General features: G+C 41.1%; 2 protein-coding genes across 3 annotated transcripts in view; one reads left to right on the top strand and one right to left on the bottom strand.

Annotated features, from left to right (window-relative positions):
- The window catches only part of SPATA6L (spermatogenesis associated 6 like), an 84,966-nt gene that overhangs the window by 56,037 nt on the left and 2,575 nt on the right, over positions 1-26,354 (top strand). The gene's annotated exons all lie outside the window — the stretch shown is intronic.
- Positions 9,451-26,354, bottom strand: part of SLC1A1 (solute carrier family 1 member 1) — a 76,241-nt gene continuing 59,337 nt past the window's right edge. The window contains exons 9-12 of the mRNA XM_038402732.2: positions 22,373-22,495; positions 21,592-21,786; positions 20,711-20,845; positions 9,451-13,929 (exon numbers count right to left, since the gene is read on the bottom strand). Of these exons, the coding sequence (XP_038258660.1) occupies positions 13,683-13,929; positions 20,711-20,845; positions 21,592-21,786; positions 22,373-22,495 (700 nt within the window). The 3' untranslated portion in view covers positions 9,451-13,682. The remainder of the gene's footprint in view (positions 13,930-20,710; positions 20,846-21,591; positions 21,787-22,372; positions 22,496-26,354) is intronic.

Here is a 26,354-nt window from a genome sequence, read left to right as displayed (position 1 = left end):
TAAGACTTGACTACTTCATTGGTGTCCTAGGACTTCATTTGGGCAGAGGGGGAAAGCTATTTTCAGCGATAGAATCAGATTAACTTTGGTTTTGGCTTTTTGCAAAGATAAAATAAGATGACCTTGGAATATCCTAATGTTTTCTTTCAAAGGAATCATAACTTTTGCTTCATGTTTGATCAGTTGGCAGAAGATCAAAGTAATCATCTTTAAAAAATGCTGCTTTAAATGTTTGTCCATGGTCAGCACCTTGTAGGAAGTGATTTATAGAAATGAAAAGCAATGGCAGAACTCTTTATTTCCACTTCGATACTTCACAGTACACAGCCACAGGGATGTAGTTTTCAATTCATTTTGATCAGTGGTGTCACTTAACCTTGGAAGGACTAGAATCCCACATAGCAGGAAAAGTAAGCACCCTTTTCTCTCCACTCCCATATTTCTTGAATAAGTCTGCCACAGCATTTCAAATATTTTTCTCCTGTCTGTCAGTTAAGAATATTTAACATGAAAATTCCATTTGGATGCAATATCTGGAAGAGGAAAGGACTGGATCCGTTTACAGGGTGCAGTGATACTGATTAGACCTATTGTAAAGAATTCTTATCTCTCTGTAAAGGGTATAGAAACAGATGCTGATATGCAGCCTGAAAAAACAGGAACTCTAAAGGGTTAAAGACAATAACAGAAAAGGTGGAAATAGCAGAGGTGCTTAATGACTTTTTTGTTTCAGTTTTCACCAAGAAGGTTGGTAGCGATTGGACATCTAACATAGTGAATGCCAGTGAACATGAGGTAGGATCAGAGCCTGAAATAGGGAAAGAACAAGTCAAAAATTACTTAGACAAGTTAGATGTCTTCAAATCACTGGGGCCTGATGAAATGCATCCTAGAATACTCAAGGAGGAGATATCTGAGCCATTAGCGATTATCTTTGAAAAGTCATGGAAGATGGGAGACATTCCAGAAAACTGGAAAAGGGCAAATGTAGTGCCCATCTATAAAAAGGGAAATAAGGATGACCTGGGGAATTGTAGACCAGTCAGCTTAACTTCTGTACCTGGAAAGATAATGAAACAAATAATTAAGAAATCAATTTGCAAACACCTAGAAGATAATGAGGTGATAATTAACAGTCAGCATAGATTTGTCAAGAACAGATTGTGTCAAACCAACCTGATAGATTTCTTTGACAGGGTAACAAGCCTTGTGGATGGTGGAGGGAGTGGTAAATGTGGTATATCTTGACTTTAGTAAGGCTTTTGGTACTGTCTTGCATGACCTTCTCATAAACAAACTAGGGAAATTCAACCTAGATGGAGCTACTATAAGGTGGGTGGAAAATCATTCCCAGAAAGTAGTTATCAGTGGTTCACAGTCATGCTGGAAGGGCATAATGAGTGGGGTCCCACAGGGATCAGTTCTGGGTCCAGTTCTGGTTCAATATCTTCATCAGTGATTTAGATAATGGCATAGAGAGTATACTTATAAAGTTTGTGAACAATACTAAGCTGGGAGGGGTTGCAAGTGCTTTGGGGGATAGGATTAAAATTCAAAATGAGTTGAACAAATTGGAGAAATGGTCTGAAGTAAATAGGATGAAATTCAATAAGGACAAATGCAAAGTACTCCACTTAGGAAGGAACAATCAGTTGCACACATACAAAATGGGAAATAGAAAAGGAGTACTTGTGGCACCTTAGAGACTAACAAATTTATTAGAGCATAAGCTTTCGTGAGCTACAGCTCACTTCATCGGATGCATTTGGTGGAAAAAACAGAGGAGAGACTTATATACACACACACACACACACACACACACACACACAGAGAACATGAAACAATGGGTTTATCATACACACTGTAAGGAGAGTGATCACTTAAGATAAGCCATCACCCACAGCAGGGGGGGGAAAGGAGGAAAACCTTCCATGGTGACAAGCAGGTAGGCTAATTCCAGCAGTTAACAAGAATATCAGAGGAACGGTGGGGGGGAGAAATACCATGGGGAAATAGTTTTACTTTGTGTAATGACTCATCCATTCCCAGTCTCTATTCAAGCCTAAGTTAATTGTATCCAGTTTGCAAATTAATTCCAATTCAGCAGTCTCTCGTTGGAGTCTGTTTTTGAAGCTTTTTTGTTGAAGTATAGCCACTCTTAGGTCTGTGATCGAGTGACCAGAGAGATTGAAGTGTTCTCCAACTGGTTTTTGAATGTTATAATTCTTGACGTCTGATTTGTGTCCATTCATTCTTTTACGTAGAGACTGTCCAGTTTGGCCAATGTACATGGCAGAGGGGCATTGCTGGCACATGATGGCATATATCACATTGGTAGATGCGCAGGTGAACGAGCCTCTGATAGTGTGGCTGATGTGATTAGGCCCTATGATGGTATCCCCTGAATAGATATGTGGACAGAGTTGGCAACGGGCTTTGTTGCAAGGATAGGTTCCTGGGTTAGTGGTTCTGTTGTGTGGTGTGTGGTTGCTGGTGAGTATTTGCTTCAGATTGGGGGGCTGTCTGTAAGCAAGGACTGGTCTGTCTCCCAAGATCTGAGAGAGCGATGGCTCGTCCTTCAGGATAGGTTGTAGATCCTTGATGATGCGTTGGAGAGGTTTTAGTTGGGGGCTGAAGGTGATGGCTAGTGGCGTTCTGTTGTTTTCTTTGTTGGGCCTGTCCTGTAGTAGGTGACTTCTGGGTACTCTTCTGGCTCTGTCAATCTGTTTCTTCACTTCAGCAGGTGGGTATTGTAGTTGTAGGAATGCATGATAGAGATCTTGTAGGTGTTTGTCTCTGTCTGAGGGGTTGGAGCAAATGTGGTTATATCGTAGCGCTTGGCTGTAGACAATGGATCGAGTGGTATGATCTGGATGAAAGCTAGAGGCATGTAGGTAGGAATAGCGGTCAGTAGGTTTCCGATATAGGGTGGTGTTTATGTGACCATCGCTTATTAGCACCGTAGTGTCCAGGAAGTGGATCTCTTGTGTGGACTGGTCCAGGCTGAGGTGATGGTGGGATGGAAATTGTTGAAATCATGGTGGAATTCCTCAAGAGCTTCTTTTCCATGGGTCCAGATGATGAAGATGTCATCAATGTAGCGCAAGTAGAGTAGGGGCATTAGGGGACGAGAGCTGAGGAAGCGTTGTTCTAAGTCAGCCATAAAAATGTTGGCATACTGTGGGGCCATGCGGGTACCCATCGCAGTGCCGCTGATTTGATTTCTCAGATCTTGGGAGATAGACCAGTCCTTGCTTACAGACAGCCCCCCAATCTGAAGCAAATACTCACCAGCAACCACACACCACACAACAGAACCACTAACCCAGGAACCTATCCTTGCAACAAAGCCCGTTGCCAACTCTGTCCACATATCTATTCAGGGGATACCATCATAGGGCCTAATCACATCAGCCACACTATCAGAGGCTCGTTCACCTGCGCATCTACCAATGTGATATATGCCATCATGTGCCAGCAATGCCCCTCTGCCATGTACATTGGCCAAACTGGACAGTCTCTACGCAAAAGAATGAATGGACACAAATCAGACGTCAAGAATTATAACATTCAAAAACCAGTTGGAGAACACTTCAATCTCTCTGGTCACTCGATCACAGACCTAAGAGTGGCTATACTTCAACAAAAAAGCTTCAAAAACAGACTCCAACGAGAGACTGCTGAATTGGAATTAATTTGCAAACTGGATACAATTAACTTAGGCTTGAATAGAGACTGGGAATGGATGAGTCATTACACAAAGTAAAACTATTTCCCCATGGTATTTCTCCCCCCCACCCCACCCCCCACTGTTCCTCTGATATTCTTGTTAACTGCTGGAATTAGCCTACCTGCTTGTCACCATGGAAGGTTTTCCTCCTTTCCCCCCCCGCTGTGGGTGATGGCTTATCTTAAGTGATCACTCTCCTTACAGTGTGTATGATAAACCCATTGTTTCATGTTCTCTGTGTGTGTGTGTGTATATAAATCTCTCCTCTTTTTTTCCACCAAATGCATCCGATGAAGTGAGCTGTAGCTCACGAAAGCTTATGCTCTAATAAATTTGTTAGTCTCTAAGGTGCCACAAGTACTCCTTTTCTTTTTGCGAATACAGACTAACACGGCTGCTACTCTGAAACCTGTCAAAATGGGAAATGACTGTCTAGGAAGGAGTACTGCGGAAAGGGATCTGGGGGTCATAGTGGATCACAAGCTAAATGAGAGTCAACAGTGCAACAATGTTGCAAAAAAAGCAAACATCATTCTGGGACATATTAGCAGAGTATTGTAAGCAAGACATGAGAAGTAATTCTTCTGCTCTACTCCGTGCTGATTAGGCTTCAACTGGAGTATTGTGTCCACATTTCAGGAAAGATGTGGACAAATTGGAGAGAGTCCACAGAAGAGCAACAAAAATGATTAAAGGTCTAGAAAACATGACCTATGAGGTAAGATTGAAAAAATTGGGTTTGTTTAGTCTGGAGAAGAGAAGACTGCGGAGGGGGGAGGGGGGACATAATAACAGTTTTCAAGTACATAAAAGGTTATTACAAGGAGAAGGGAGAATAATTGTTGTTTTTAACCTCTGAGGATAGGACAAAAAGCAATGGGCTTAAATTGCAACAAGGGTGGTTTAGGTTGTATATTAGGAAAAACTTCCCAACTGACAGAATGGTTAAGCACTGGAATAAATTGCCTAGGAAGGTTGTGGAATCTCCATCATTGGGAATTTTTAAGAGCAGGTTGGACAAACACCTGTCAGGGATGGTCTAGATAATACTTAGTCCTGATACGAGTGTAGGGGACTGGACTATATAACCTCTCAAGGTCATTTCCAGTTCTGTGATTCTATGGCTCTTTGTTTGCCCCCTCCCTCATTTTTAAAAAGTAAACTATGACTAAGGCTCTAAGTAAATCATCTTAGGCTAAAAGAGTATCCAAGTATTACTTTTCTGGCTGCATTGTGTCTGAATCCTGCATGTGAAACTGTAGATTTGTTTTATGATTCGTTCTCAAGGATTAATTAAAGCAGCAATACTATTAAATTTGGTGAGCAAAGCTATTTCCTTCACCTGCTGCAAGAAAGATTAAATATTTCATATATGCCTAATGTTCACTGTACCAGGTTCATGTTTTATTGCTTCCTCGAACATCATAACTAACAGTGCAAATGAACTCTTAGTTCCTTAGAAATAGGTACAAAATACTGTATACAAAACTAGTGCCTTCAAATAAAAAATGGAAACAAGTCATGTATGACAGTCAGATTTACAGTATTACAGTAAATGTTTGCACTGCATAATTTTTCCAGTAACTATTGTACAGTTTTCCACACTTTGTCATTCTCACACTGTAACTAAACAAGTTTATAAATCTGTATTGAATTTCCCATCTCCACAAGCACGCATTTTAAGAAGCAAACAGGTCTACAGACGTCACTAGTATTGTTGAACTACTCTTTCTACATAATGGGGGGAGAGATAGCTCAGTGGTTTGAGCATTGGCCTGCTAAACCAGCATTGTGAGTTCAATCCTTGAGGGGACCATTTAGGGATCTGGGGCAAAAATTGGGCATTAGTCCTGCTCTGAGCAGGGAGTTGGACTAGATGACCTCCTGAGGTCCCTTCCAACCCTGAGATTCTATGATTCTATGTCATGTTACAGAACTGTTAGGCTCTAACTTGCTGTCATATCAAGCCTTACGCTGTCTTATCTGACTCCAGGGCTAGTAGCCTACATTTCTTTTTTGCTGTTGAAGAAAGCAAGTGACATTTTCTGGTATCTTTAAGGGCCAAATATTTGGCTGTGCCAGTGTGCAGCAGCTAAGCATCTGACCATATGTTTTCAAATGTTCTAATTTGAACTGGGTTACTCTCTACTCTCCTGGATTTGTCTTTGAGTATTGTGGCGGGTGACATTATGGTTTCGTGGTTTATTGATCACAAATCATAATGCCAAGAGATAAATAGAAATTTATCACATCTACTTTTTATTACTTGGAATACCTTGTAACAGCGTTCCTGGGACTTTCTGTTATAGTTGAAAGCCTGCAGTCTCCAAAAAGACAGTCATTGCATTTGGGACAAAGGATTTGCATATGTTTTTGGGGTAAATGAAGGTTCATGTCTGGTTTCCTTTGCTGTCCTGCTTGCCATGTGCACTACAGTGCTATGTTTTTGCCTAACACCTTTCTGTACTGGGGCAGACAACACAAAATGTTGGCAACAAAGAATTACCTTGGCAGTCCCTTGACATTTTATTCTGATCATCATCATCTGATCAAAAAAAAAAATTGGCTGTATATACACATACCTGCTACTGAGAAGGCAGTTGGACAATGAGGGAGGGGGAGATGGTCTGCCACAAACATGTTAATACAAAAGAAAGTGTTTTATTAATGGTACTTCTACTGGGTGTGTGTGAGTTAGGATTGCATTAATATGCGAGGCTTTCCTAGCAGTGGGCCCAGAAGAAAACATCCTAGGCCTGGTTTTGCTTACGCACGGCTTTATACTGGTATACCTCCACTGACGGCGGAGGGGACACTCCTCATTCTCACTCTTTTCAGAGTAGCAGCCGTGTTAGTCTGTATTCTCAAAAAGAAAGGGAGTACTTGTGGCACCTTAGAGACTAACAAATTTATTTGAGCATACGAAAGCTTATGCTCAAATAAATTTGTTAGTTTCTAAGGTGCCACAAATACTCCTATTCTCACTCTTGTAAGTAAGAGAAAAACTGGGGGTCCTGTGTTTCGAAAAGCAAGTCTGTCCCCTCATTTGTTTGCTTAGCTCAAACATGAGCTGGAAAAGCACTGAACACTGAGCATGGACATTGAAATGTGCACCCCAGGATCGCTGATTTGCTTAAAAGTATCCAACATGCTCTAAACAGGAGCAGGCTCTGTATACCGGCCTGATACATTCCTCACCACACAACATAGCATTTCTCTTTTCCTATGTTCCCATTCCTGCACTTGTCCATTCTTATTCTTTTTCTGTATTGTGCATAGACCAGACAGCAATCCAGACTTGATTCCTGAGCTCTGAAATGCCAACAGATAGTGCCTTGGAGATTTAGGTTCTACAGAGTTTTGCTGCTTGCCCCAAAAGCTAGATGGGAAAACAAAACTCTGTTAGTATACATAAGAGGTTTTGCTCTCAAACTGGAGTTGCCTTGGTGAGAGAGCTTTTCCCCAATGGCTTTCTTGGTCAATTAATTCTACAGGAGTTCAGGTGCCGGATTGGCACAAGTGCCCCCAAGCTGTCAGTGTTTCCTTCAACAGCCGTGACCCCACTCCTAGAATACTTGGCAGAGGAAGGATCTATAGATTAAGTCCTAAGTAATTGTCAAGCAGCAATAGCATAGGCTGGCTGCCAAGTAAAATCATTTGCAAGAACATTCGCTGCAAGCTCTTTGGAGACAAGACTTACTACCTTCAAGTGCTATGTAAAAAGTGGCTGTGTGTCAATGAATAATTCAGTTGGCTTGTCTTTCCTAAGGATCTACTGTCCCCACCATTACATTATGGATAATGTGTGGAGACTAGGGACAGATCTTATGAACATTTACCCCAGCTGGGGATCTGCCCCTAACTCTTTCTCGCCTGTGTGGGTTGTTCAGAGTTTCATCTAATGAATACCACCATTGCTTTCTAGCTCATTTGCCACTCACTGTATGAGCCATTTGGTGACAGCGGAAAACTAAAGCTGCTGTTGAAATGACTCCTCAACCACTGATTTCAGGATTCTCATGCCTAAATTCAGAACACTAGGAATTGTCTGAGCCTAATCCGCCATTTGCCCACTTCAGTTATTGTTTGGGCTGCACAAAAAATGCAGGATCGGGCCTTCAGGGGGTTTGTCCCCTGTGGGCTGCTGTGGCCAATAGGATGGCTATTATTCCTGTCCTGTGTGTGCCATGTTGGTTGATGGTTTTTTAATAGGTGATGTACCTAGTGTGGCAAATGGCCAACGGGCATTGCTGGCACATGATGGCATATATCGCATTGGTAGATGCGCAGGTGAACAAGCTTCTGACAGTGTGGCTGATGTCATTAGGCCCTATGATGGTGTCCCCTGAATAGATATGTGGACACAGTTGGCAACGGGCTTTGTTGCAAGGATAGGTTCCTGGGTTAGTAGAGGCTCGTTCACCTGCACATCTACCAATGTGATATATGCCAGCAATGCCCCTCTGCCATGTACATTGGTCAAACTGGACAGTCTCTACGTAAAAGAATAAATGGACACAAATCAGACATCAAGAATTATAACATTCAAAAACCAGTCGGAGAACACTTCAGACTCTCTGGTCACTCGATCACAGACCTAAGAGTGGCTATACTTCAACAAAAAAAGCTTCAAAAACAGACTCCAACGAGAGACTGCTGAATTGGAATTAATTTGCAAACTGGATACAAATTAACTTAGGCTTGAATAGAGACTGGGAGTGGATGGGTCATTACACAAAGTAAAACTATTTCCCCATGTTTATTCCCCCCCTCCAGCCCCCACTGTTCCTCAGACATTCTTGTCAAGTGCTGGAAATGGCCCACCTTGATAATCATTACAAAAGGTTTTCTCCCCCCACTCCCCGCTCTCCTGCTGGTAATAGCTCATCTTAAGTGATCACTCTCCTTATAATGTGTATGGTAACACTCATTGTTTCATGTTCTCTGTGTCTATAAATCTCCCCACTGTATTTTCCACTGAATGCATCCGATGAAGTGAGCTGTAGCTCACGAAAGCTTATGCTCAAATAAATTTGTTAGTCTCTAAGGTGCTACAAGTACTCCTTTTCTTTTTTAATAATCAAGGGTTTCCTTGCATGACAAATCCTTTTCTTTTAAGGATGTAGGAAGCCATTTTGTGACTTTTGTATTCATTAGCACTCAGAGCCGTCCCTTGGGTAGGGCAAATTGGGGCAACCACTCCGGGCCCTGTGCTTTGGGGGGCCCTGCGAGCAGATGCGATTGGCAGGCACAGTTGGTTCTCAAAGAGACGGATCCGTCACTTCTGCCCTGGGTCCTGCACCCTCCTAGGGACGGCCCTGTTAGCACTCCAAGCTCAGAAAGAGAACCCTAGCCTTACTTCTAGTTAATATACTACAGCTACAGGTGGGGAAAAAATCCCTGCTATTGCAGAAGGAAAACAATGAGCAAGCAGAATGGAGAATTGTAAAATGCTCAGAGTCCATGCTATCAACTGAAGCGATGACCAACAGTGGGTGAAGTTTAAAGTATTCATCTGTAAGGTGCTGGGCCCAGACCTTTGACTGGGGTTCCTAGGTGCAACCTTAATACAAATAATAGATAGTAACAGTAAAACCGTTTCCGCCATCACAATGAAACTGCCATGGATTTACCCGCTGTAAGTGGGAGCATAATTTAAAGAATGACACCTGTTTGCTAAGAAAAAGAGACTGGACACAGAGTTACTCTGACTTTTTTTCATTTAATAATTGCTCTCAGCATGTTGGAACGACAGTAACAAATCAAGTGCTTGATACAGAGGGATTCCACGACTGGTTATGTGGTGATACACTTACAATTTAGGGTTAGACTGAAATGCTCTAGTTCTACTGTGCTTCTCCTTCTTTCACCCTTCTCTGTGTACCCTGGAGACGTATTCTCAGGCAGAAGCAGTGCACAGATTGTGTGTATGTGTGTGTGTGTTACTGTGTGAAAGTCTATGTGCCTGATTTTCCTCCTGACTTACACCACCATACGTCACTGGCAATGCCACTTAAGCCAATGGAGCAATGTAGGAGTAAAAGTGGTGGAGATGAGAAAAGAAGCAGACTTGGAAGAGAGAAAAAGGCTTTGTTTAGAATGGTATTTGCCACTTTCTTTTAGTTGTCAAGGCTAAATGGGATGAGCAAATTCCTCTGGGTCACATTCTGACCTGTTTTTAGGCACAACTCAGTTTCAACGGGAACTTCTGTATGAAAATGGAGGGCAAAATATGGTTCTTTAGATGGTAATTGCTGGGTTTCAGTGAAGCTGGTGGGAGTTATTCCTTTGACTTCAGTGGAGCCAGGAATTGGTCATAGGAAAATCCATGATAGCCCCCACTCTTCTTTCTTTATTATTTAAAATATATTTGTATTTTCTTTCTATTATTAAAATAAAACAAAGCTTGCACGGGTGCCATTTTGATGTTGTTGAAAGTGGTGATAATGATGGCCAGGCTGTAGAAATGTTGCAGTAATACTGTGTTTACTAACTGAATGCTCTCTAGGTTATCGCTCCACTTTCCATGCTAATTGTGGTTGGCCCTTCACAGATGCACATGAAGGGAGGTTGCCAAGAGCTTTTCTCCCCTCTACTCCACATCCAGACTAGGGATGTAAAAGGTTAACCGGTAAGCATTAGGCTTACTTTAACTGGACCTTAACCATTAACCCCTATGGGTGGCCACATTGGGCCGGCCAGCAGGTCCATGGCCAGGGCCCTGCTGGGCTGGAGTAGCCCCCGCTGAGTGGGCCGGTGGGACCCCAGCTGCCCTGGCTGTGCCAGGCCAGGCAGGCTGGAGTGGCCCCAAACTCAGTGGGTTCCCAATCCTTGCCCCTCTGCGCTGGCCTACCACCGGAGCGACGTCAGTTAATGCTTAACCGGTTAAATGATATAATTTTAATTGTTTAACTGATTAACTGTTTAAACTGATATTTACATCCCTAAGCCAGACCGCCCCTTTGCACACCTGCTCAGATACCAGCTGCAACGTAGGAGGGACAGAGAACCGCTGCTCCATGGTAGAGCTAGCATTAGCAGTTACAAAGTAACATTAGGAACATGGCCCCATTCCCTCAGCAGAACTGCTTAGGCATTGGTGTTGTGCGTACATGCACCTATGTGCACACACACACACACACACACAGCATTCTAAAGGAGGGGTGTCCAGATGCAATCTGGTGGTCCAATGTGGCCTGAACCCCTGTAATCCAGAGGAATGATAAAGCTGTTAGTTTGGGGTTTTTTGCTGCTGCACTTAAACAATAAGCGGTTTCTGTTCTTCTCAAGGAAGATACAGATATAGTCAAATAGCACATGTCATGTTTGTGTGGCTTCATTTTTATCTTCTAAAATTTACATAAATGTGTCACTAAATTTGGACAATCCAGCCTGAAGAGTTTTAAGAGTTGTGTATGATTTTGAACACGTGACTCCTACCGATTTCAGTGGAAATAGCATGGCTAAAACCATGTGTGCTACTTAAAGAACATTGGGTCCAATCCTGAGGTTGCTTGCAAAGCTGCATAAGGGCCTAAGGCAGCAGTAACATTCTGTTCTTCTTGTGTGGGGGGCCAGATCTGTGGAGAATCCTGGAAGAAGGTATCCACACCAGCATGCAAGGGAAATAAATTCTGCTGTGAAATCTCTGCAGGATAATGTGAAGGGAGAAGGCAAGCACTTGGCTCACACTTGGTGGGTCACACACTAAAAAGCTATGTGACCAAAATTTCATGAGGACAGGTATCCCTGGACTTAACAATATCTTCAGAATATGGATAGCTTGTCTGGTGCTGCAGCTCCTCATACCTAGTAGCATCAGTTGCAGGTTGGCTGCACGGGATCCTTGGTGCTAAAGCATGTTTTGGATAGGAGGATCCTTTTCCAGTCCCTCTGTAGGTAAAGGCTTTGCTTGCCTTCTTAAGATTGGGCCCCTGAAGGAGCAGTCTGCCTTCCTTACTGAAAAGGGCAATCCATACATGGTAAAACTACAAATGTGTCGCCAGCAAAAGCGATTTAGTAGTGTATTAGCAGTTCATCTGTTTTTTCCTGCCATAACAGGAGAAATACAGAATTCCACAGAGGGATGAAGAGAGGATGGTAGGATGGAGAAGGAATGAAATAAATAAATATTTATTTAGATCACAATGGGAACAGTATCCATAGTGCCTTAAAAGAAGCTGGTAAATAAAAAGACTTTAAAATAAAATAAAATTAAAATAAAAAAGCAAAGCACACGATAGATAACTATGGAAACTGGTGGGTTTTTTCTCCTATTAACAAAGCTGTACAAATGAAGATTTTATATACTAGTTCTGCACATGGTAAAGCATTGATTTACTTAATTTGTACACTCCTTTATTTTGTATAAACATATCAGTATTTTTACTTTAGAGTCACACTGTGTCATAGTTTACAATGTTTATTTTAAATACATACAGGCTTATGTCTCACTGATTTAATTTAAGGTGCAATTTATCAAAACCTACCATAAGGATTATTTTCTTCTCAGTTCTCTTTGGCACATTTCCCGGTTTACATAAATACAAAAGTGTAGGATTGAATTTACTATCTAACAATCCAGGAACTTGAATATTTTTGACAGCATGTAAATGCAATTTTATATTTACTACAAGCTTATTTAAGAAAGAGACTCTTGGGTATGAATTTCAATTTGCCTTGCAAGTCAGTTGGTCGACATGACATAGATGTGCAAGGCAAACAGTTTGTTCTTAACAGCGATTCCTCCCTCTGGGGAATGATGTTGCACCATGGAAATATCATATCCAGCATGGTATAGAATGCTTGACATTATGGAATATGTTTATGAAGAAGCCCATGGTGATGTTGTCACTTTGTATAACAAGTCACTGGAACATATGGGTTCCTTAGTACGATTTAGCAGGTAGGGCTTGGCACTGAAATGATGGGGCCTAGGGCTTTTGCAGCTGCAAAATTACACATGCTCAACAAAGAAATTAAACCAAGGAGCAAACAAACTAATCTCATCTACATTTGATATTATGTTCTTTTTCCGAACAGAAAAGATTTGGAAGTCACCCTATGAGTAGCTATTTTCATCTTCCTGATCTCCGCCTGCCCTGCAGCTGAGAAATAGTAGGCTAAAATAAAAAATGGACAATACCAAAGCTGTCTTCTTGCTACTTCCAATGGAGATGTTTTAATAAACTATCAAAATGGACCTAAGTTGGCAGAGAGTTTCACTTTGCAATAATTTATTCAAGTATAAGAAGAGCAAACCTGTAGCAATTTGCTTTACCCGCAGAGTTCAGTTCTGCTCTCTGGTGGATTCATGGGGGAGGGGGAAAGGGGGGGGGAATCAACTATATAACATTAGAAGCTTTTCCTTGACCAATAACTTCTAACATCCATAAAGCTTAAAGTAAAAGCAACGTAAAACCTCATAAATGTTAAAACACTTATTGCAGAACCCTTAAGGCCTGTTTTCTTTCTAAAACCGTTTGCCCCATGTGTTGTTCAAATTAGCTGCAGAAGTGAACAATTTGGCACATTATCAAGTTACAGTAGGTGTTTTATATGCAGTGTCATTTGTAAAAATGTGAAAGGCAAAAATATTAACAAGAATTCCATACACAGAGTGGCAGAATGGAAGAGAGGTGTGAAACACTGCAGTTTGCCCGAGAGAAGCACATATGCTTCATTTCACTGGCCTGGTTTTCTAACATCCAGCTTATGAGCTAGATGATTCCAAACAGATATTCCAAAGCCTCATCCATTTTACATGATTAAAAAATGACATATTTTACAACTTGCCTTAATGCCTTCTAATCAACTTGTCCACAGGGACCAAATGCTGTGAATCCAAACAGTGGGGGGAAAAAACCAGAAGTCTGTGTATTAAATTAAATATACTCAAGTTTGTTATTAGCTTTTTCTTAATTATCCTTCAGTGTCAGTGGAACTGTAGGCTTCAGAACTGTGATGTCTGGGTAAATGATATGGTGTCAGATTTATCTACGGCAAAACCTCCATTGATGTAGGATTTCTTGGTCTCCGGTTCATCATTATCGAGGATTGTTGTTTCCAAGGCAAAAGGATTGACTATGTTGACTTCAGAAGAGACATCCATTTGCTCTAGCTCTCTTTTAGAGAGCTTCTCCACAATCCCTGCACCAAAGGCATCTCCAAGGACGTTTATCATTGTTCTGAACCGATCCCTATGGAGTAAAAATGTCATGTTAGACAAGGATTTCTGGTTCCAATTGTGCTTTCTTAGAAACTGTGTGTTATTTAAATACAAATATTTTTTAGTAATCAGTTTAAAATTAAACTATACTGTAGACACTGAGCCAGTTGCTATACCCGTGTGATTCTAGTGGGTTTACTCTGGATTTTCACTGGTGTAAGAACTAGGAGCAGAATTTTTTCACTCTTTCCTCTAGGCAATATTATTTGTAAAAACTTGGAATTATTGGTACTAAAAAAGGGATTTTTTTAGAAACACCTAACATCACATGTCTGTTATGGAAGAAGTTATCAGGTGGCGATGTTGCATGTAATTTTACCAACAGAGCTGGGCAAATAAGTGATTTTTTTTTAATTCTCTGTCCTGTTTCCTCCCCTGCCTCCCCCCCCCAAAAGAAAAAAGAAAAGAAAAGAAAATCAGTTTAGGTCAAACTACATCTAAAAATTGTGAAACATTTTGGCAAATTGAAAAAGTCCATTTAGGGCTAAACAAATTCACTGTCTCTCATATTGACAATGAAAAGGTAGTGGGGCAGGAAAAGTGAGTGAGAATGCCTCTATACCTGGTTAGAATGCTACTAAAATGTGGGAGACCCAAGTTGAAGTCCCTGCTCCAATGACTGTTTATACACAGTAGAACAGTTTCATCCGGAGAGATCCCTTAACCTAAGGGCCAGGACACTATCTTGCAGTTTGAGTGACCTCAGGCCAAGGGGGGAGTTGTAACCAGGCCTCTCAAATCCCAGGTGAGTGCCCTATCAACTGGGCTAAAAGTTATAAGAGAAGCCACTGCTGCAATGCATCAGAGTCCTGAAAAGCCTTTTTGGGGGGAGAGTGGTCAGTACTATTTAGTGAATTGACACAGTTTGTGGTTGGCCAAAACTGCGTTTTCTGGGGGGGGAAACTATTCCTCCAAAATTTTTTTCCTAGCTTTACTTACAAGTTCTTTTTCATGTGAGCACTGTCCAGTCTTTGAAGGAATGCAATGCTGTTGCTTGTTTTATTATGAGGGAAGCTGTGGCAACTAGCTGGAGAGTTTGCTCTCTGCTTTAATCGTTCCAACTGGAATCAATTTTCATTGCAGAGTTAATCCCTGGGAAGTGGGCATTGGTATTTTGGCTAAGATTCCAGAAAGAGGGGATTGCCTGTGTGCTGTTTGTCTATCTCTATCTAAAAACAGGTGTCTGAAGTGTACATAAAACAAATTACACGAAGAAATAGCTGGACACCAGGTCACTGGTTTCCCCTCCAATGGGAAACTGACCAGAAAGGCTCCAAATTTGCTAAATAAATAAATTAATAATGTTACCACTTGGCAGAGAAGTGACAATACTTTGCCGTGTAGCATAGTTTGAAATTTGGGGCCAGATGTAAATTGGCATGGAACTGGGACAGACAATGTGAAAACTAGCGTGTCTGTTGTTTGTTCTACCTGCCGCCAGCCCTTGGAGACTGAAGACTTTCCTTCCATGTAAACCTCTGCATGGCTGGGCTTTGAGGGATGTTGATGCCAGAGCCTGGGATGGAGGCAACAAACTTTTCAAAATGGCCACGATAGTGCCTCTGGTGGTAATACTTGCACAAATGTTTATTCATGGTGGTTTTGTGCTTATTCTTGCAAATAAAAAGTAACTCAAATGTTCCCAAATATAAAGGGATTGCAAACACCAGTAAAGTGTATCAATGTTTTACTCACAAAATACCTCTTGTATGTATAACATGCATCACATGATGAAGCGCCTGAGTTAACCCTACAGTGAAGATGTACCCCTAGAGGTGGAGCTGTGCTGGGAGCAGGAAGGGAGAGGAGCAGTGGTAGCTGAAGGCATTACGCTAACATAGTGTAGGTGGAATGCTTCTGGGAAATGGGGGAGCACACTGAAGAGCATTAGCTTTTGAAAGACAGGCTCAGGTCCTCAGCTGGTGTAAAATAGCATAGCACCAAAGTCAGTAGAGCCATGTGATATACACCAGTGGAGGCTGTGACCTATAGCATGTGCTCCCACAGTAAATCCTTCCAGGTGAGGTGATGTGGAAGGGCCTGGCTGCTAATTCAATCCAATCAGAAACATAGCCCTTTGCTGCCAGCTTGCTAGCAACTCCTCTCTTGGGGAGCACAGCTGGAAAATTCTGGCTGCCTTCTGCACAGGAATGCTCCCCAAACCCTGTCCTGCAGTAAACACGTGCTGAACCCCATCTGAACACACTAGTGGAAAAATCAGCTTGACATTAATTACATTTTTAAAAATGAATTAATCTATTTAAGATGATTGAATCACAAAAATATTTTGTCTGGCACAGATTCATTGCAGAGCTAGGTACTGCAGAAGCATCTGCCTCTTCTCTGCTATGCAGGTGCTATTATTAGTCATTATCATTAGAGCTTTGCTGATAAAGGGATTTTACTTGATGGATCCAGTTTTGTGGCTGTTGTTTGTACTAAAACTGATTTGCTTAAGAGTGTTAAGAAATCAAATTTCAGTGCATATAAATGTCGGATTGCAGAATCCAAAGTTCAAGGGAGGAAAGAACCTGCATAAGACACACAACCGTAATTTAAAAAGAGGTGGAGTATTACCAGTTTACAGGCACTGTGTGGTAAAGTTAACTGACTGTAAATATCAGCACACAGGTTAAAAGCACTTTTGTGATTATACTGAATCCTTAGGAACAGCCCATCTTTTCTTGTGCATGATGCTCTCTCCTTTAGAGTCTGTTCCTTTCAAGTAATTTCACATTGCTGATGTTAAATAGAAAATCACAGGTCCTAGTTTAACAGCTATGGCAACAACAAACTTCTTTAGGGGATTCCAGAGTACGAAGGTATGGTCTTGAAAATCTGCCCTGTGAAATATATGGTACTATACAGGTTTTATGGTTCCTGAGTTTGGGACTGGTCACATTACTACTATGGGTAGCACAGTAACAGCCATCTAAAGAGCATCTTTAGCACTGAAAAATATTTCTATGTAAGGGCATGGCACTTCCTAGAGGAGGGTTTTCTGGTAAAAAGCATTCTGACCTTTTTCAAACATTTTTCATGTAAACAAAGGTGGGTTGTGTGAGTTGTCCTAGATTGGGTCCCCATTGTGGGTTTGATGCGTCTGTCCCTATCATCAGATAAAGGGTAGACTGAGAGAACAGTATATCAAAGAAAAGACTGAGTAGCATGACGAAGACAAAAACTTGCCGAGATGCTGTAACTTTGTGCATCTTTTCCCTATAATTTCGGAGTAACATCAGTCTGACTTGATGAATTGCCATATTGAGATAAAAAAGAAAGTTGGTCCCTAACTGCAGGTGGAGGTGGAAGAAACTGCTTTCGCCCCCTAAAAGTACTGAATCAGAACTTCCAAGGAAAATATCAGCATGGCTGCTTGGAAACCAAAGATGATGAAAGGACTAAAGAGCTGATGACTCAGAAGAGCAACAGTATTGCTTTCCAGTGTTTCCCTTCGAGCCTGCTGCACAATTCACTTCTGGTGGGCAGAGAGCCCAGAGTCACAGCCCAGTCGATGCTGTTGTCTTTTTCCTATATGAAAACTGGGAAAATCCAAGTTACCTAGCAGTGGTTCTTATGTCCTCCAGTTCCCCAAGAGTGGCATTTGTTTTGTCATTAGATTAGAGCTCTCTGCAGGAAGATTTGACATTGTTTGTCTGCATTTATTGAGAAAGTCCCAATATCTGGCACCAAGAGCACCACCCAGCGTAGGCGATGAGATGATGGAACAGGCAGCTGAAACATTCTACACTGTTCTCAGAGTTCAGACAAATCTTAGCCTCAGTGTTTTTTGGCCCTTGAGTCTTCCTTGTTGTTTCCCCTGGAGAAGATCAGTCACCAAAAGTTTCAATTATATGCCAAGTTCCTTGGAGTTTTTAAAATCAAGGCACTGAAACTAAATAGCATGGTATATGACTGAGCTTTACTGATCATTTTGATTCTGCATGGGTATCCTCATGACACTGACTAAACTCCCACACCGAATTTACAGCCATCAGGGAGAGAGGATAAAGAGATGGCTATGAGTCATCAGGTGAGAGGAAGAGGATGCCACAGGCCTCCCTCATCCACTCTTCCGTTTCTGATTCAGAGCTGTTGTCACTCAGATTAATAGATGCAGTTACTTGGTCACTTCCTGGAGATTCTGCTCCTTTCTTGGGACATTTGGGGAAAAGAAAGAATATTGCATCACTCCAAGATCAGTCCACAAAGGACAGAGTTGGTGTTCATACCCTTGTGAATGTAGCAGGAGATATCTCACACTCACACAAGAGAAGGCATTTGTTCTCCAATTGTCAAGGCAGTGCCTGACCACAAAGCCCTTTTTGATTTGTTGCTGCTTATGAACACCCAAACGGCAGTAATCAGAAGTGCTGGTTTTACATCTTCATCTGGCTAGGAGACTTTGCACTTACCTTTTGAATGAGGACACTGCCACAGGGGCCCATAATTTTATCATCACAAGACTTGATGATTTCAACATGCTCTACCTTGGACTGACCCTGAAGGCCATCCAGAAGCTACGGCTGGTTCAACATGCAATGGCCTGCCTGCTACGCTGGCACGAGCATATCCATTCTATACTCCACATGCTATACCAGCTACTTGCTTAATACTAGATCTGTTTCATTGTTCTGGACCTTATCAGTAAAGCCCTAAATAGGCTAGGGCTCTTATTATCCAAGAACCTGCCACTCTCTCCATACCCCTTTATGGCAAGCACTGAAGATGACAGAGTCAATGTTCTTAGTTGGTGGGCCCTTAACTGTGGAATTCACTACTGCCAGAGGCCAGGCTGAAATGGAGTTCTGTGACCTTTAGAGAATGTGTGATACTTGTACTTTTTGATAAACCTTCCTCTAAGAAAGAGTGTCCCCTGTTGGGAGGTCTAGGAGAGACGTCAACAAGGAAATGGCATCAGTCCGTCGATGAGGGGACAGGAGTTTTGTATGTCTGAATTTAATTTAATGGGACCCTGACATTACGGAACACTTCAGAAATGTATAAAAAAAAAAAAACCAAATTACAATCCCAGTGCCCTGTTCATTTGTTTTCTGTGGCTCAATGAAGATGGCATAGACCATCAGTGGTTCTTCCTCGCCTGTATGCCTATGTCTAGACTAGGACATAGATTGTGTATAAAAACATGAGCTAAGTTGAGTTTATAAATTATACTACTTTCCTAGTTTAGACAAGGCCTTAGGGAGAGGATTCCACTGTTCCCCCATCTGTTAGCCCACTTTGCAGACACTGATGTACAATTTCAGAGAGTCTTGGGCAACATTAAGGCAGCTGACAGTGAATAAGGCCCTGGGGAGACTTTATCTGGCTGTTTTGGGAATACAGGAATAGAGATGCTCTTCCTGTTGTAACTCTGACAGCCATCAGCTGTCTGACCATGGCACACAGGAGGAACGGATGGCTGTACACCATGGGTGGCTCGCAGATCAGAGATTTTTCCTGCCATAGTTTTCTTCTTTTAAGAGTAATAATCAAACTTTTCACCTATAAGGTCTTACAATGTGGGTAGCACCACTATCTCCATATGACAGATAGGGAAACTGAGGCACAGAGAGGCTGCTCTGCTCCAGGTAACACTGTACATCCATGACAGTCAGGACCCAGGATCATACTCCAGTCTCCTTCTCCAGCATCTCATCATGTTGCTTCCCTGGGGCTTGGGTGTCTCATCCTTAATCAGAGGATATTTTCTCCTCCATCAGTCCAGCACCTGGGGCCATTAGGGGTGCCCCAAAATAACCAAGTGGGCAAGACCAAAACTTTTGAGACCTTTCTTTCTGGAGAGAGGTCTCTGAATAAACAAACCTCTAGAATCAGTGCAAAAGGCACATGACAAAGCCCCCAGGAGATCTTTATCTCTCCTCTGGAAAAATGGCTTAACAGGATCAGGAAAGTTTTGATGAGCTGGAAAGAGGGAATCAAGGTGTGTGGGGGGGGGGCGGGGGGGCATGCCCATGTTGATCTTTCAGAATGGAGAGCAGCTCACGCAGGAAAGAACTTGTGACTGCACGTTGGACACATGCTTAGAACTTTTCCCCTCTAAAACAAAACAAAAATCACAGAAGTAAATGGTTTGCTTTGTGAAAATTAGCTGGAATGTAATGTTTGTGGCTTGCATCTGATTACTGCAAATAAATTATGCAACTACCATACCATTATTTTACAAATACCTCTGATTGAAATGGATATTTTTGCTTACAGTTCTTTTCTTAGTTACATTTTGTAGTCTGTATATTTTGAGTTAGATTTTCATGAACTGAGGCCATTTTCTTGTGTACTCTGTATATGCAGTTACCATAACTGCATTGGTGAATCGGGGCACATGGGTGTACAAACAGGTATTTAAGCATAAGCAGGAAGTGCATATGCAGTTTTAGTAATTGGTGTGAGTATTTTTGAATATATAGCGTGTACAGGTCTTGGTCCTTGTTTTCATCAAAATCTGGCCTTGTATGTCATCTTCACGTAAAAGAAGAATAAAAAGGGCCTAGATGTGATCAGACTGTTACCTGTTTTGATTAACAAGGATATTCTTTATATAATTGTATTACAAATCAGATGTGTGGCAGTGTTATCTCTAACCAACTTTATTTCTAGTTAATTTTGAAACATATTATAGTCCAGTTAGAAGGAGAAATAAATTCAGGGTTAAAAGTCCGGTCACAGATGTTCAGGCACCATGTATAAAATACATTACAGAAATAATTAAATGCTGAATATATTAAACTTACAGAAGCCAGTCAACTGCTATGATAAGGGTAACATCTTCAGCAGGTAGCCCAACTGCACTCAGCACAATCACCATGGTGACTAGTCCAGCCTGGGGGACCCCTGCAGCCCCGATGCTGGCTGCAGTCGCTGTGACACTAAATTCCAGACAAATCAGTGAAAAGACAGTTTGAAAATGTCCTCCTCCTGAGTGGATTTCTCTGCTACATTCAGAATTGTGTGTTCAAGGAAATATAAAACTAATTTTTACAAATCCTTCTTCATGACAATCCCATATTTCACTTGAAGTTATACCCGCATAGAGTCATGTGGGATCCAGGGCCCCAGTGGGTTTCTATCATTTGCAGATATTTTTATCAGCATTGTTGTTGACATAGTGGCTGATCACATTTAGCGGTATATCCTGGCCCGTCCTTGGGCAGGCAAACAAGGTGTACAGGCTATGGAGCTGCCATGGTTCTGCTGCACAGGGCAAGTACGTATACCCCCAGCATGCTTTGGAGTGGTCTAAACAGCAGTACTGAGGAGGAACTTGAGGGGGTGGGGGGCATGGCCAATGGGATTGCAAAATATGCAGATCCACTGGACAAAATGTCCAGGTTGGGCATGTACTGCAAGCCTCAGCTGTTACTGTAACTACAGCTTCCAGACACTGTGGCCCCATGCCCTGCTACCTCATTCCCGACCTCAAATTCCTACATAGGTCCTCTCTGCAAGGCGTATTTACTGAGGGTTTGTGGAAGAAGTGAAAAATTGAGCCTTATTGCTTATTGGTGTGAATGACAGAAGTGAAATCAGCAAGATTCTATTAGGGTGCCTGAAGTAAATCCACAATTCAGTAACAAAAATAAAAACACACCTCATGTTATGGTATCACCCTCACCTAATGGTAATTATTTTGCCAACATCCAAATCTAAGTCATTAAGCTGTGCAATAAACACAGCTGCCACGGCTTCATAGAGTGCTGTTCCATCCATGTTGATTGTAGCTCCGACTGGTAAAACAAATCTGGTAATTCTTTTGTCGACATGGTTTTTTTCTTCTGCACAGCGAAAGGTGACAGGCAAAGTTGCTGAACTGGGTCATAAATGAACAAACAAATAAGCAGCACACTACTAGAATGCCTGTTCTTTTATTATTCTGATGTGCTTTTTTTTTTTAAAAGTCAAACTGCAGTCAAATTCTGCCCTGGGGTGTCCAGGAGAGTTGTGCACGTACAATGACAGTGCAGATTGTCCTTTGGAATGAAATTGTAATTCCCATTTCTCCTCATTCCTGGAACAATAACTGAAAGTTTTAACTATCCTTAAAACAAGACAATAAAGCAATGAAAAAATTTAGCTTCAGATATTTTGTGAGCAATGAAATAATTTACAGCACTATTTCCTGGACTTACACTCAAGAGACTAGACACTAATCTTAAAAGCATTGGTATAAATCCAGGATAACTCCATTATAGCCAGCGGCACGCTTTTGGGTGCTATATAAATAATTATTATAAGAGTAATACTTCCTCTAGGTTTACACCCAATGGATTTACAATGGTTCATGTGAGATGAGGATGAGAAACACAGGCATCAATAAAAATCAGAGCAACACACAAACTAGAGATGATGATTCCAAAGTATATTAATGCTAAAGGAGAAAAAATTGTTTTGATTACCTGGAGGAGATCATGAGGGCTGTCAGAAGTGCCTGAGCCATCCCTATGGCAAACCGAAAAGGGTTTTTCCTTACTGTTATTAAGTAGATCAGTGGCAGAACTACAACGGAATGGATTGCAAGTCTGCAAAAGAAAACAGCCTGTTCAAATACTTAGATCTATCTGATCTCATGGTCTTAATGAGGAGGTGTTAACCAGTGTCCAGTTCTCCCTCAGATACCTGTGTGCAACTTAGATTCACTTCAGTGATAATTACATGCATGTATTCCAGGGCAAATTATGCCCAATTTATGTTAATAATTTTTGGACAAAATTGTTTTGGGGGGAGGCATTATATGTCTCTGTTGTCAATGTACAATATGAAATCAGTTGAACTAATTAATATATTAGGATCAAAGTCAAACTGAAGATGTTAAAACAAATAAAAGAAAATGAGAATATTTAAACAGATTTTAACAATTTATGTTAATTTTTGGACAAAATTGTTTTGGGGGAGGCATTATATGTCTCTGTGTTCAATGTACAATATGAAATCAGTTGAACTAATTAATATATTAGGATCAAAGTCAAACTGAAGATGTTAAAACAAATAAAAGAAAATGAGAATATTTAAACAGAAGAACAGGGGCAGTGTTGAAAAAAATGAAAAAGTCCAAATATTCTTATAACTAAGACTAAAGGCTAGAGCTAAAAAAATGGGTTAGCATTATTAAAAAGTATTATATCACCTTTGGAAATATTTTCTGATTGGGGTTAAAGGGAAATTTGGTTTACAGATGGGTTTTCATAATGGCTTTGATTACATCCATCTCAAAATCACATTTTTGTACTGTGGGAAATTGCATATGTAAATTTGGTTCAAATTCTACTCCGTTAAATTAGTGTAAATCTCGATTAAATTAAATTGAGTTATTCCTGATTTACACTGGTGTAAATGAGACGAATATGGGCCCTACAGTACTGAATGTTGTTAGATGCTAAAGGATTGTCATTTAACACTGTTACTTAGCTCACTTTTATTTGTATAGATAGGAGAAGAACAACAAAATTCTCCCCTCAGATGTATGTGAGCAACTCTTGCTGAAGTTAATTGGACTTGTGGGCATGTATCTGATGGAATAATTTGGCCCTGGGGGAGTTAATTACTATACTTGCTAGCACACCTCTGTTAATTTGAACATAGAGTTCATGAATGTGTATGCTGTAGCTCCTTTATGGGCATTGAGGCTGAAGGTATATAGTTTTAGGTATATTTGAAGTGAAATGTTTATGAAAGGTCTGTGAAATACTTCCTGCAATCTAAGGTCACATGCCATCACAGCAACAGCAATTTGTCATAGATAGGAATAGTCAGAGCCTGGAAAAGGCATACACCATATATGTGGCATGTACAATCTTGGAACTCCTATAGTACCGTCACAGGATGTTCTTGGGAGCACGAGTGTGTTTGCAACACCATTTAATGATCTCACAGCAGCTGATAAAGATATTGAAAGTCTGAGACCACTTGTTCTGCCAGAATCAGCAATTATCACAGCAATAGCTACCTACAGAACAAAAATTTACAGTGACACATAAAATGGGCAAGTTATCAGACTGTAGGAAGAGAGATCTATTTTTACACTATTGGACTTTGTAGTTTTTAATCTGTAATGTGAGTGCTTGGTCCAGCAGCAGAATGGAAGTGTTGAGAGACTGAGGGCTAAGGAAGTGGATGGAGAAGGTTTTTTTACTCTTTGTAATATTGGAAAAAGGAACTTTTTCACCATTCTGGTAAAAGCAAGTATAATTATCATTGGCCTATAAACAGGACATAATTGGCAACAGCTCAAATGAAAGCAGAATTTTAGGGAGCTGGTAAAACCGTAAGTATGAAAAACAAAACTATAGTATATATCTAACCATTTAAGTCAAATTTGGACAGAATGGTTGTCTCTAAAAAGTCTGAACCATGTGTTTAACCGAAAAGAAATCAAGTTCTTTATGATGATGTGCAGAAAGATATTTAGATCCAACACAACAAGTGAATAAAGGGAAAATGGAAAGAATGTTATGTGCTGGTGTTGAGGCCTCTTTTACAAAAAGTTACTAAAGATAAACATTTAGCCCAAGAACTAAATCTGTTGCCCAAGAACACAGATAAAGACCAAGATTTAAGCAGTTCCTTGCTTTTAAAGGAAGAGAAGGAGCAGATTACAAGGACACTTAGTCCCCTATCCTCTCCTCCCCAGCTTTTCTTTGAGCCCTGGTTCTTCTGGCCTGCTCATGGTGCATTTTAAGTCAATTCCTCCTTCTTTAGGCTGATAAAGTGTCCCCATTCAGTGAGATGGAGAAGTACACGCTTCAGTAGAGAGATACTGGGGAAGGCAGAGAGGGAGGGAGACATTGGAACCAATTAGGGTTTGGGCGTGGGAGATACTGGGAGCAACATACCCGTGGAGGACTTGAAGGAGAGACATTGGGGGTGAGATGCACTACAATCAATCTGAGAGTGAGACAATGGGGTTCAGAAACACATGAAGACGTTTGGGGATGTGAGAGAAATACTGGGATTTGGGGGAATGGAATAGAGAGAGAGAGAGAGACACAGACACTACGGGGTGATTGAGGAACACATTAAAAAGTGGAAGGACAGAAAAAATCTGGGAAGATATGAGATAGGAGATTGGAGCTGGAGACAGGAGAGGGAAAAAGGAGGATGGAGTGAAAGGAGTGTACAAAGACAGGGACAAAGGATAAAGGATGAATGCAATGGAAGTTGAGGGCATTCTGCATCACACATGGATAAAATCCAAAGAGAGGCATAGGAAAAAAAAAAGATGGTTGCAGAAAACTCAGAACAGAAAGCTGCAGAGAAAGAAGAGGCCAAAATATAAAGACAGAGAAGAACAAGAAAGAAGGTCAAAATGGAAGAGATTAATAATAAAAACCCAGGCTAGGTCTAGGGGAAAATGTAGTAATGAGGATGGGGAGGGACAACTACCTTGCTCTCCTACATTGTAAAGGAGAGCTAGTTATTTAGCTGCCTAAAGATGGGAGAAGGAAGAACAGGGACCTTTCCCTCACCCCTGCTACCTAATGCTCGTTACATACATTGCCACCCTCACTTCTGTGAATCTGATCATAAAACTCTCTCCCTTCTATTTAGAGTTGCAGAGAATGTGCTGCCCTTTGCCTTTCTCCCTGGCAGCTAGAGCACGGCTCTCTGCAGAGCTTCCCGTAAGTTCCTACATAGTCAAGGAGAGGGCGTCACTGGGCCTTGCAGAACGAGAGCCTATTCTCTGCAAAGCTGAAAAGCTGGGAGCTCTTGAAGGGAGTGACCTTGGAAGGAGCACTTGGGAACTTATTTACAAACCATTACGTCCCTGGGGCATCTGGCTGCTATCTAAACAGAAAGATAGTATGTGTAACAATACTTCATTTACAGTGTAAGTACTCCAGGGCAGGGAGTGTGTCTACCTATGTGTTTGTACAGCACCCAGGAAGACATGGGCCTGATTGGGGGCCTTAGGGTGCTACCACATAACAAATAATATTTAGTGTCCTAGATAAAAATGAAGTTAAAGGGCAGTAATAGTTCAGCTAGTGAATACCTTCTCTGGGCTATCTGGAGTTATTAATGTACAAAACTGCTGCACTTACCCTGTTTCTTTCTATATGTTCCTGCCTAATTTCTGCTCATGGTTTGATTTATAATTAAGATCAGAAGAATTAGATTTGAATTAACTAATTATTGGCAATCATCAGTTTCTGCCTCCTCTGTAAAACTGACAGAAAATGTTTCGACATTTGGAAACATTGGACATTGGAAATTTAAAAAAGTTTATAACATTGTATGTTACACTTGTATGTAACCGACACGCGCTTCTGCAGTGTAATATTTTGAAACATTATCAGAATCAAATATTCTGTTTCTGAATCTGTAATAAATCTTAATTTATATTGTCATTACATTTCACTATTTGAAGTTTAAACTTATTTC

This window comes from Dermochelys coriacea, chromosome 5 (genome assembly GCF_009764565.3).
Source record: "Dermochelys coriacea isolate rDerCor1 chromosome 5, rDerCor1.pri.v4, whole genome shotgun sequence".
Taxonomy (NCBI): Eukaryota; Metazoa; Chordata; order Testudines; family Dermochelyidae; genus Dermochelys; species Dermochelys coriacea.
This window is presented reverse-complemented; position numbering and strand designations above follow the sequence as displayed.